General features: G+C 37.8%; 1 protein-coding gene across 1 annotated transcript in view; it reads right to left on the bottom strand.

Annotated features, from left to right (window-relative positions):
* The window catches only part of LOC107680063 (geranylgeranyl transferase type-2 subunit alpha-like), an 18,848-nt gene that overhangs the window by 5,394 nt on the left and 1,070 nt on the right, over nt 1–12,384 (bottom strand). The window contains exons 2-14 of the mRNA XM_016475827.1: nt 12,186–12,209; nt 11,984–12,094; nt 11,783–11,907; nt 10,704–10,891; nt 10,369–10,617; nt 8,352–8,435; nt 8,171–8,253; nt 8,000–8,095; nt 5,555–5,660; nt 5,365–5,416; nt 3,733–3,821; nt 3,512–3,600; nt 3,078–3,194 (exon numbers count right to left, since the gene is read on the bottom strand). Coding sequence (XP_016331313.1) covers nt 3,078–3,194; nt 3,512–3,600; nt 3,733–3,821; nt 5,365–5,416; nt 5,555–5,660; nt 8,000–8,095; nt 8,171–8,253; nt 8,352–8,435; nt 10,369–10,617; nt 10,704–10,891; nt 11,783–11,907; nt 11,984–12,094; nt 12,186–12,188 — 1,392 coding nt within the window. The 5' untranslated portion in view covers nt 12,189–12,209. The remainder of the gene's footprint in view (nt 1–3,077; nt 3,195–3,511; nt 3,601–3,732; nt 3,822–5,364; nt 5,417–5,554; nt 5,661–7,999; nt 8,096–8,170; nt 8,254–8,351; nt 8,436–10,368; nt 10,618–10,703; nt 10,892–11,782; nt 11,908–11,983; nt 12,095–12,185; nt 12,210–12,384) is intronic.

Genomic DNA, 12,384 nt, shown 5'->3' on the forward strand with positions numbered 1-12,384 from the left:
CACACACACACACACACACACACACACACACACACACATATATATATATATATATATATATATATTCAATTCTACATTAATAATTAATATTTTATATTTAGTCATGCTGATATCAATGTAGAATTGTAAAAAAATGTATACATGAATGTATACTTCATCTGTTTGGTTGATCAATATATATATATATATATATATATATACACAATTCAATTTATTTATGCTTGTGAAAAGATTCACTTAAATGATCCACATCTTATGACAGATTTCATTGCTGCTTATATCATGAAATGATGTAGAGAGTTGTAACTACAGTTTAAACTACTGTGATAACTAGTTCTTTTTGTGCTTAACACTCAAATGGTTATAATGACTAAAAGTACAAGAATACAAACATTTTTAACAGGACATCACACTTAAAATGTGCTCTATAATGCCTGTCAAAGATTTAGAGAGTCAAACAACTATTATCTCTCACGTGCCAATGCTTGAGCAAGACTACTGTACATTACTCATGTTTCTGTCATGGCATTCACGTGCAACATCAGTTTCTTCACATGGGTGAAGACATTTAAACAATGCTGTCACACTCATTAAACAAACACATGAAGACATTACCTTTTTAAAACACCCTGATGATGTTTACAATACGTTTAGACATTAAGGTTGGAGTTATTTTAATTTAATAAAACTAAACTCAGAAATTTACATTTTTAGCAATGAACACACATTAACCAAGATTTTTTTCATAAATGAAAATTTAAACTCTAAATAATAATAAAAATAAACTAAAATAAAAACTAAAGTAAAAATAAGTTAAACAAATCTTGAACTAAACTAAAATAAAAATAATTATTTTTTAGTTCTCATTTTTCATATATTCTAGGATTTGAAACCTACATGAAGATGCCACTAGTAACACTGTAGATGGCGCTGTGAAAACACTGGAAGAAAGAGACACTACAGACACCTGAGATTCTTTCTAAATCATTTACAACCTTGACAGTGAATGAAGAATTAAGTTCACAATAACGTGTATTTCAACAGATCTTCAACAGATCTCTGGAGCTGTGTGAAGTTCCCTGCTGCTTCAAACGCACCACAATCATTCCGGTCCCCAAAAACACCCAAAATCACAGGACTTAATGATTACAGACCTGTCACTCTCACGTATGTGGTAATGAAGTCATTTGAGAGACTGGTCCTGGCCTACCCGAAGGACATCACTGGACCCTTGCTGGATCCTCTCTCGTCTGTGGATGATGCAGTCAACATGGGACTGCATTACATCCTGCAACACCTTGACAGACCTGGGAATTATGCAGGGATTTTATTTGTGGACTTCAGTTCGGCCTTCAATACCATCATGCCTGACCTTCTCTCAGACAAACTCACCCAGCTTTCCGTGCCCACCTCCATCTGTCAGTGGATCACCAGCTTCCTGACAGACAGGCAGCAGCTAGTGAGGCTGGGCAAACTCACATCTAGGACTCTCACGATCAGCACTGGTGCCCCTCAGGGATGTGTACTCTCCCCACTGCTCTTCTCCCTCTACACCAACGACTGCACCTCTAAAGACACCTCTGTCAAGCTCCTGAAGTTTGCAGATGACACCACACTCATCGGCCTCATTCAGGACGGTGACGAGTCTGCTTACAGACAGGAGGTTAAAGAGCTGGCTGTCTGGTGCAGTCTCAACAATCTGGAGCTCAACACGCTCAAAACAGTGAAGATGATAGTGGACTTCAGGAGAAACCCCCCCAGCGCTCCCCCCACTCCCCATCATGAACAGCACTGTGGCTGCAGTGGAGTCATTCAGGTTCCTGGGCACCACCATCTCTCAGGACCTGAAGTGAGACACTCACATAGACTCCATTGTTAAAAAGGCCCAGCAGAGGTTGTACTTCCTTCGCCAGCTGAGGAAGTTCAACCTGTCACAGGAGCTGCTGATACAGTGCTACTCGGCCATCATTGAGTCTGTCCTGTGTTCATCCATATCTGTCTGGTTTGGTTCAGCTACCAAATCTGACCTCAGAAGACTACAACGGACAGTCAGGACTGCAGAGAGGATCATTGCTGCTCCCCTGCCCAACCTCCAAGATCATTACACCTCTAGAGTGAGGAAAAGGCCTCAGAAAATCACTCTGGACCCCACACACACACCCAGCCCACTCTCTCTCTGTACTGTTGCCCTCTGGCTGGCGCTACACAGCACCGAGCACCAGAACAGCCAGGCACCAGGCCATATCCCACCTGAACACCACATTACACACCTCGGGACTGTACATCTGTAAATAACTTATCAAAACTTTTTCATCTGTAAATAGCACATATGCACACTCATAATTCTGTCTATTGATTTTTTTTCTCTATATTTCATTACATTTTATTTATTGTCTATTCTCTTTATTATTAGAATGTCTGCACTATGTCTGTACTTTCTGCACTGGAAGCTCCTGACACTAAAACATATTCCTTTTTTGTTGAAATTATTGGCAGATCTGAAGGCAACTGGTTTAACGGAATCAGAATCAGAATGAGCTTTATTGCCAGGTATGTTTACACATACGAGGAATTTGTTTTAGTGACAGGAGCTTCCAGTGCAACAGAATGACAGTGACAAGACAGGACATCGATAATAAAAAGAATAATATACAAATATAAAAAAAAGACAATGTACAAAATAGCAAAAACAATATATAATATAGACAATTATGTATGTAATTAATGGCAGCATCATTTCAAGGACGTTATGACATTTTAAATAAAGATTAAGTCAAAAACATTTTATTTAAAAAAAAAAATTGAATGAATTGCTCACATTAAGACCAGTAACGTGCATTGAGAAAAAAATAAGGTAATTTGTTTTCAACCTGATTTTAAAGCTGATTTAATTACCTTAATAACTGCAAAGATACATTTTAAACTTTTCAACTGTTTAAAATTTCTGAACTTAATGAGAACTTAAACAAAAAAACTGAAAAAAAAAACTAAAATTAATTAAAAACTATAATAATTATAGTTTTAAGTAAAATCACACAATTATAATACTTTTTCAGACCAGGGTTGGGCTCTCTTACCTTATCTGACAGGCTAAACACTCGCACCTCTGCATACTCCATTTTCAGAATGGTGTTTTCAATCAGAAACTTGCTGCACAGGTCACTGTAGTAGGAAGAGCGCATCGGGTCCACTTCCTGTCAGAGACAGAGAGAAAGAGAAAAAGAACAATTATTCTGCCTTCTTTTAAGTGGTGTTTACAGAGCCAAGCATTACCATTACTACTGCTCGTACTGAGAGGTTAGTGATTTCAACAGTGCTCAACTGGCATCGTGTAATTCATCACAAGACATGAATGGCACATTATTAGAGTATAACTCAAGTCCTGAGATTTTAAAAAGCATTTCTTATTTCCAGAACCCTAATATTGAGCTCTACTATGTGTATGATCTGACTGTTATTTCCTGCTGCCAGAGCCTCTCTAATTGTTGAGGTTGTGACCGTAGGTTCTCACTTTAAGGGTTTGAAAATGTGCCAGAGTCTCTTTCTCATGGCCTAGAGGATCCAGAGCTCTCATGAGGAGTATGATTGTCAGCAGACACCCTGAAACACACACACATACACAGATTTACAACAGTTTCTTTTGTCAAAGATAAAGCGGCAAATACAAATGCAATGTGAAGTATGCATGTACAAAAGACACACCCATATAAAAACACACTGACACACACTTACATTTGTTCTGCGGTTCGAGCTCTAGCAGCTGATTGCAGGACTGAAGCTCTGCCTGTAACACTGAACTCTTCTCAACCGACAGCTCACTCCTGCCACACACACACACACACAATATAAGAAGTCAGTTATTCGCACAGAACTTAGATAATGTATGTACAAAATGTATGAGATATATGGGGTAGTTTGTAATCAAAATTATATTTGATTAAATGTCCTTATCTTTTTTTTTTATGTTCACCGTTGACATTATAATATGTGGCAAACCTGAATCTGTAAAATGACGGGGGAAGGACACCACCCTGACAGCCGTTTACAGAGCACCGGGCTGAGATTTCTCAGGACACCTATTTCAGCGATATCTGTCATATAGTACTGAGGTTATTTGTGCCATTTCAAAAACTAATCACCTACAGTAACTAATTATCAGAGTTCAACAAAAATGTCATTCATGAGTAAACATGAATGTGGACAATGGAGCAGTGCAGCAGCAAAAACATATCAGTTACACCTGTCAGATAAAGTCCATAAAGTGGGGGAAATGTTTTATATTTTGCAGTCCCGAGTTTGGTTTTCCGGTGTCTTGAGAAAAAACAGTATGTTTTAGTGTTTAATTAAAACTTTATGACATTCCAAAGCATTTATGCGTAGACAGATAGGACAGGAGGCCGTCTTTGCAATGCCTTAATGTACCAAAATAAATTTGATATGTTTTAATGTTAAATTTTAATATTTAATGTACTGTTTGCATAAAATATTAGAATTTTACATATAGCTGATATCATGTATTACTTTATCATATCTGGTTTTGACACTATTGGATTCAAAAATACTTATTTTTTAGACTTTAATATTTATATTTTTTCAAAAGTTCGGGGTCTGAAAGATTTTGTAATTTTTTTTTAAATGTATTTATTTTATCAAAAATACAGTATAAATGGTAATATTGCAAAATATTATTACAATTTAAAAGAACTGTTTTCTACAAAAGAGGATTAGGGCCAAGCAATAATAATACATTTGAAAAAATCATCTCAAGATTAAAGTCATTATAATGCGAGACTAAACTAGTTACATTTTCAGAAAAAAACCCGAAATTAAATATTGAGAATAAACACACTGGTGTCATGTTCATGTTATCTTGGACGGTGTTAGTCAGTGTCTGCAGCGGTGCAGGTCGTAGAGAGTACTGCTCGTGGATGAAGCATATGCGGTCGAACAGAGTTTGAATCCACCTTTTGCCAAACTCGATCTTTTTTTTTTTCAGCACAAATCACATCGGATGTTATTTACACTGAGTAAAAATAGCGATTCTATTTACGCCATGTAAAAGTAGCAGATCTTTGCAATTTTTCACTTTTGATCAATTTAATGCATCTTCGCTAAGTAAAAGTTCCCAAACTTTAAAATGGTAGTGTTTTAATTAGGCTAAGATTCATGGACAGGTGTGTGTTGACAATAAAATGGCTTGATTTAATTGTTTGTTGCATATGCACAGTATTAATCTTAAGAATAAATCTCTTCATCTTCAAATTGTAGAGATGAATGGTTTAGTTATGTCAAAAAAAGTAAAAAATAAAATAATTAAAGTCTCTTAACATGAACACACATACAGACACACACACACAGCAGTACCTGAAAAGCTCCTGATCAGTGGCAGAGTCTCTGCACCAGCTTTCAGCAGAGCCTAAAACATGACAGAGACGTTTACACTTGCTCTCTCCGAGCAACTTCATCCACCTCTTTTCATTAAATACAAAATCCTCCTCAGCTGTATTTCCCCTGCGAACACTCCACCACATGCACATGTCAGTGTGATGCTCACCTGTGTAGAGAGCACAGTCTCTGTGTGTGTGTTTCTCTGTCCAGTGGATGTTCAGGTTGTGTTCATTACTTATGTCACTGATGGAGCCGGGAGGAAGATCACACAGCTGACAGAGAGAGTTAAAGATCTTGAGACAACAAGGGATGGACTTTTCACTGGAGGAAGCGTTATTATGGATTATGGACTTGTATTTTGGTCACAAGAGATGGTTTAAAGTTAAAATGCTTTGATGAATTTGTTTCTTACAAACACACAGCTTTTCACTTCACAAGATATTAAAGGTGCAATAGGTGATTGTCTTCAGAAACATTTTTTGTTATGCTGGTTGAAAGTCTCTTCACTTCTCGATAGCAATCATTAAGTTAAGTGGTCTAAATGTATTTGTCTGTATTTATATATTCTGCGGAAGGCGCAGGATCAAGAAATGTACGTCCAATCAAAACGCTCGGACCGAGTGTTTTAGTTGGCTTTCCTACCTGCCTGTCAAAGTATGTATTAGCATACCTCTGCGCACCCTAGTCGCGCAGACAGGATACGTCATCAGCGTGTTCATGCACGCTGTGCAGACAGAGACAGAGCGAGAATAGCAGACAAACATCAACAACCCGATCTTCCTTCCTGGTATTGTAGTACTTTTAAGTTTTCTCACTGGTGAATGACACATGATGCAGCCCAGCGGTTCCCAATTCCAGTCCTCGCGCCCCCTGCTCTGCATATTTTGAATGTCTCGCTTAGTTAACACACCCGATTCAGATAACCAGCTCGTTAGAAGTGAGCTACGTGCATGAACTGTGTTCCGATCGATATGATCCCTACACAGTGTTCATTGCTACCTCCTCCCTGAGCGGGGGAAATCTGTTGGGAAGTTTACTTCACTTTGAAACATGGGCTGGAATTGGGAACTGCTGATGTAGCCTATTGTAGTAATGTTGTCTCTGGTCTGTGAGCTTATGTGTTCAGGGGGCGTGGCTTTGGACAGTGATTGCAGGGAGGGTGGGACGTTTTAAGTAAATTTTCAACACATTTTCATTTTTGGATGAACTACTTCTTTAAAGGTGACATATCATGAAAATCTTTTCATGACTTTTCCAGGTTTTAAGTGCTATAATCAGATCCTCGGTGCATCTACCAACCAAGGAAACGTGAAAAAGATTAACCCAGTAACTTTGTTTAGGTAAGCCTTTTTCTGCAAGCGCCTGACAAAACGAGTGCGTCTAATTTCGCTCCCCTAGTGAGGTTGGAAAGGGATCTCATTATAATATTACCGCCCCTTAATCTGTAAGTTTCCACCCACGGCACCGTCATTTTGAGTGAGCAAGTGATGTAATGCTACATTTCTCCAAATCTGATGAAGAAACAAACTCATCTACATCTTGGATGGCCTTAGTTTAAGTAAATTTTCAACACATTTTCATTTTTGGATGAACTACTTCTTTAAAGGTGACATATCATGAAAATCTTTTCATGACTTTTCCAGGTTTTAAGTGCTATAATCAGATCCTCGGTGCATCTACCAACCAAGGAAACGTGAAAAAGATTAACCCAGTAACTTTGTTTAGGTAAGCCTTTTTCTGCAAGCGTCTGAGAAAACGAGTGCGTCTGATTTCACTCCCTTGGTGACGTGGCAAAGGGACCTCATTATAATATTACCGCCCCTTAATCAGTAAGTTTCCACTCACGGCGCCGCTATTGTGTTTTCACAAGCGACAACGGTGTACCAGCTCTAATGCCATGGTGAAAGTTTGAGCAAAACATGTTAACTGTTCTGTCTTTGGCTGCACAGACGAGCACAGAACACTGTTTAGAATCCCAGCCTCAGAGGAGACAAGAAAGCTGTGATTTATTGATTTATTTACTGTATATTGCTGCTGCCACAGATCTAAAATAAACATGCGATTTATTTCCCAGCTGTTTACCTTCACATACATATGTGTGAATGAGAACTTAGTTTAGTACTCACATGCTGTGACAGCCGCTTTCTGTGCGTGTGCTTCGGATGTGTGCGCTCAGAAAACCGTATATCTGAAGTTTAAACTAATATGGTTTAAAACTACCTGATTTCAGCACACTAAACATGATAATCAGAACCAAAACAGATGTTTTTAGCAGGTACGAGCTGTAATGACACAACTCTATTCTGGAAAAGGGGGAGGGGAACAGCAGCTCATTTGCATTTAAAGAAACAGGCACGAAAAACAGTGTGATTCTGCTTCCACTCAAAATAGGCATTTTCAAATTGATATAATAAATTATCTGTGGAGTATTTTGAGCTGAAACTTCACAGACACATTCTGGGGACACCTGAGACTTATATTACATATTGTAAAAAGGGGCATATGTCTCCTTTAAAAAGAAGCACTGGTGAGTAAAGGAGGAAAAATATGAAATATTTGATGTGTTTTGAACGGAAGTGAAGCTGCTTGGAGAGGCTGAAGTGAAGGATACCCAGACAGGACTGTGACGGAAACGCGGGTGGGCGCTTCTCCACTGCACCTGCTGAGGCTGCCCATCCAACACCAACATCAGACCCTCTGACTGAGCCTGAGAGAGAGAGACACTCATTCAGTCGTATTGTGGTTAAACAGTGCAGCTGAACTTCTCTCAGGATTCACTTACATGAACAGGTTTGGAGAAGGCGACAGACACCCTCTCTCCCTCCCGGCTGACATACACACAACTGATCATCTCCTCTCGCTCCGCTACACACACACACAGCATGGGGTGAGCAGAAGTGTCTTCACAAATGCATAGTAATTCTAGACACACACACACTGTATGCATTCACACTCACACACACCTCTGCCCAGCAGCCAGCGGTAGTAGAACCAGGCGCTCTGGTCGTTGGGGTCGGTGAAGAAGGCATTATGCGCCAGCTCATACTCTAGAGAAATAAACACAGAGGATCAAAACAAACAAGTCAGAAATCTTACTACATGGCTCACTCAATTACTTCTGACCGGTCAACTGCGGCAACCTTAGGTCAAATATTTTTGATAACAACATAGCATCCTTAGATGCTTGATTTTGATTGACTTACAAATATTCTGAAGTTATGATTATTGAAGTGATTATTTTTCTAACTGCAAAGATAGAAGAAGGTCCAGGTCTTCTTGACCATATGTTATTTCTAGGAGTCTAACAGCCTACAACAGCAAAAGATCCACAAAAACACAATGACACAGGTCAAGAAAACAAAAATTAAGAAACAATATAATAAAAATGACTATTTCTTTTTTATTGTCTTATAAGATCTATATAAAGTACACAGTCACCTCACATAATACAATTAAAGTTGAACTCAAATCAATATTTAATTTCCCTTTATTTATTTTGTGATGCAGCTGTATGATAAGCAGATGAATGTACAGACAATCTCTGTGTCTGGGTTTATTTTGTCAATCAGATTATAATCTCTTTCATATATAAAATTGCCTTTAAATAAGTACATTTAATTTTAAAGTATATAATTGATTTAATTTAAAAAATAATAATGTTTATTTTTTTCTTTATAAGAATTTATTATTATTATTATTATTATTATTATTATCACTGTTTAAAAGTTTGGGGTCAGTAAGAATTTTTTTTTTAAATAAATTAATTATTACTTTTATTCAGCAAGGATGCATTAGCTTGATCAATTGCCAAAATATTTGTATTTCAAATAAATGTTGTTCTTTTTATCTTTCTATCATCAAGCAACAAAAATATTAAGCAGCACAACTGTTTTAAACAATGAGCACATTTACATGCACACCAATAAGTTGATAACTCACAAATTTCAGCTTATTAAAATAACCAGTTTTCCCCGTTTACATGCACATCAGTAACCTGACAACGAACGCAAGTAAGCCGTGTTTACATGACTTTATTAATAATCAGGTTATTTGACATTACAGGGAAATAACCTGATTATTAATAAAGTCATGTAAACGCGGCTTACTTGCGTTGTAAGACCCTCTGTACTTTGCGTATCTGACTCTGAGTATTCCACATGTTGTCAGTTGTGATGTTAAATAGAGCTTGCACCATGTCATCGGGAAACTTAGGCCTACAGCTCATATATTATCCTTTCATGCAGTTTTTGGACTGAACCACTTCTACTTCTGCTGCACGAGATGAGAACACATATTTATCATTTTCTGGATCATGAAAGAGTCTGTGTTTGTGATGCTTCTTTTTTTACTGCAAAACTCTCACTCTGCCTGGAAGTGCTTAAATCTGCACTAACGATGCATTCCTGTCATGTTTCACACATGCGCACTTCAATAAGCCGACAGAAATGCGTTTACATGCTGCACAAAATCAGGGTAAGAGGCAAAAAACGACCTGTGTCAACTGGTTTATGCTTAGCTTGTTTGTGACCTTACTCTGATAAAAGAAAACGGGTTACCGCGTTTACACGACCACGTGCGTTGTCGGCTTATTGACTATAATCGGCTTAAAAACATGCATGCAAACGCACTCACTGATAATAATCAGATATGTTTCTTGAGCAGCAAATCAGCATATTAGAATGATTTCTGAAGATCATGTGACACTGAAGACTGGAGTAATGATGCTGAAAATTCAGCTTTACATCACAGAAATAAATTACATTTTACATATTTCATTTTAAGTTGTAATATTAAATTTTAAATTGTAACAATATTTCACAATATTACTGTTTTTACTCATTTGTTTATAACTGTACTACTGCTGTGCCCTAAATTCAGAGTTTAAAAAACTGCAGTTGTGAATTATGGAATATAAGCTAAAGCACAATCTCGAGTGCCTTATTGCTTACACTGTATGAACGTCTAAATGAGTTCATGTACCTTTAAGAAGCTGCTCCTCACAGACTCTGTGTGAGTGAAATTGAGGTGAGGTGGTGGGGGAGGGGCTTGCGTTGGGGGCGGAGTCAGGGACAGGCTGTGGGTGGAGCTGAGGAAGCAGCGTGCTCCTGTAATGCCAGCTGGAGTAGTTGGAGAAATTGGAGCCGATCAGATGATCTGTGAACTGCAGCTCCTGCTCGACAGAAACACCAGACTCCTTTACCACCACGCGCCGGTAATCCCAACAGTGGACTGAGGAAAGAAACAGAATCAGACAAAGAGAAATATCAAAAATCTGAAATCTTATATCTATCTTGTTCAGTCCATGACTCTCTCACAGTTGCGCTCGTCCAGGCTGAGGCAGCGGTCGCAGAGGCCGAGCTCTCGTGTCCAGTCAGGCTGCGGCAGGCGCGTGTTTACCCAGCTGCGGTGGTGCCAGCAGCCGTAAGATTTGGGGTTCACTTTCAGACAGGCCTCGATGAAGTGCAGCTCAGACTCATACAGCTTCTGCACCTCGTCCTTCTCTCTAGAGGATGCAGAGAAAAAATATATTACTGTCTTTAAAATGCTCTTTCATGTCATATTTGGTCAGCTGTTGTCATTTTTTATGGCAATTTATTTATTTTTTGACTTTTTTTATTTTTATTTTTTCTTAATGTTAATAAATAGGGTTTACTTTAAACATTACTGCTATGTCCTGACACTAGGATTTTTTTTTACATTAAAAAAGCTGTGAAATATTTCAAAGACCAGTCAGAAATATTTAAACGAGAAAACGTTTTACATAATTTCTGCATTTAAGTAGAAAAACTAATTTTCAGCAAAAAAACAAAATGGATTTACAAATTAATACATATATAAAACATAAATATGGTTCTGTACATAATATAAAAAATATGGTATAAATCTAGTCAATCATTTCATTATATTAGTAAAATATTACAAGACTTAGAATAAAACTAATTTTTAGAAGCCCTGAGCAGAAAGAAAAATCAAGTTGATTTGTTTAATCAAAAAGTTGATCAAATTACTATTTTATTTTTTTATTTATTTGGCATTTAATGCATGTGTGATTTCCATCATATAATTTACATATATATATATATATATATATATATATTATAATAAATGTTAAGTAGAAAAAAGGATTTTGCATTTAATACATGTGTGATTTGCATATCATACATAAAATATTATATAAATCTAGTCACTAAGCATATTATATTGGCAAAATACTAAATACTAAAATATTTAACCAATTCAGTAGATGAAAAATCAGAAACCATTCATTCATTTGAAGTGAACACTAGATTGTCAGCATGCATCAGAAATATGTAAAGAGACAGTACACTGATTTTCTTTTTTTTAGCTGATGGTGCTGACCAATATTGTGTACAGGTGTGCAGCGGCCTCTTACCGTAAGGTCTCCAGGTGTAAGAGCACTTCTCTCCTGTAGTTCCACAGCGTGGCAAAGTCCGGGTTTGAGGACAGGAGCTGCTGAGTCAACTGCAGAGCCTCCTCGTCATGTTCCCCAGCACTCCTCTGAGACAGAGACAGAGAAACTTCAGCCGTTACAGACTTCAGCTCCAAACCTGACCTCACTCGATTCACAACAAACCTTTTTCAGGATGCCATCGCGAGCAGACACATACGCTTTCAACTTTTTCTCTCTCTCTTTCCTCTTCTCCTCCTCCTGCTGCGCGGTTGACTTTATCTTCACACGTCCGTGCTGACAAAAACACAGAAAGAGACAGATGCCTAATATACAGAGAGCAGGCCAGAGGAAACGGCATAATACTGTGACAGAAAGAGCAACTCACCATACTTCACCACTAGATGAAGATCTATAAATAGGAAAACAGTACAGATTCATTTTTATTGATGTGATGAATAAAGTGATACTGTGTGTGCATGTGCTTGAGTGAAGCTCTAGATTGTTTTAAGGTGTAAAGACAGACACACACACACACACACACTCTCTCTCTCTCACACACACACTCACTCACTCACTCACACACT

The sequence above is a fragment of the Sinocyclocheilus anshuiensis genome, unplaced genomic scaffold (assembly GCF_001515605.1).
Source record: "Sinocyclocheilus anshuiensis isolate Anshui unplaced genomic scaffold, SAMN03320099.WGS_v1.1 scaffold1137, whole genome shotgun sequence".
NCBI lineage: Eukaryota > Metazoa > Chordata > Actinopteri > Cypriniformes > Cyprinidae > Sinocyclocheilus > Sinocyclocheilus anshuiensis.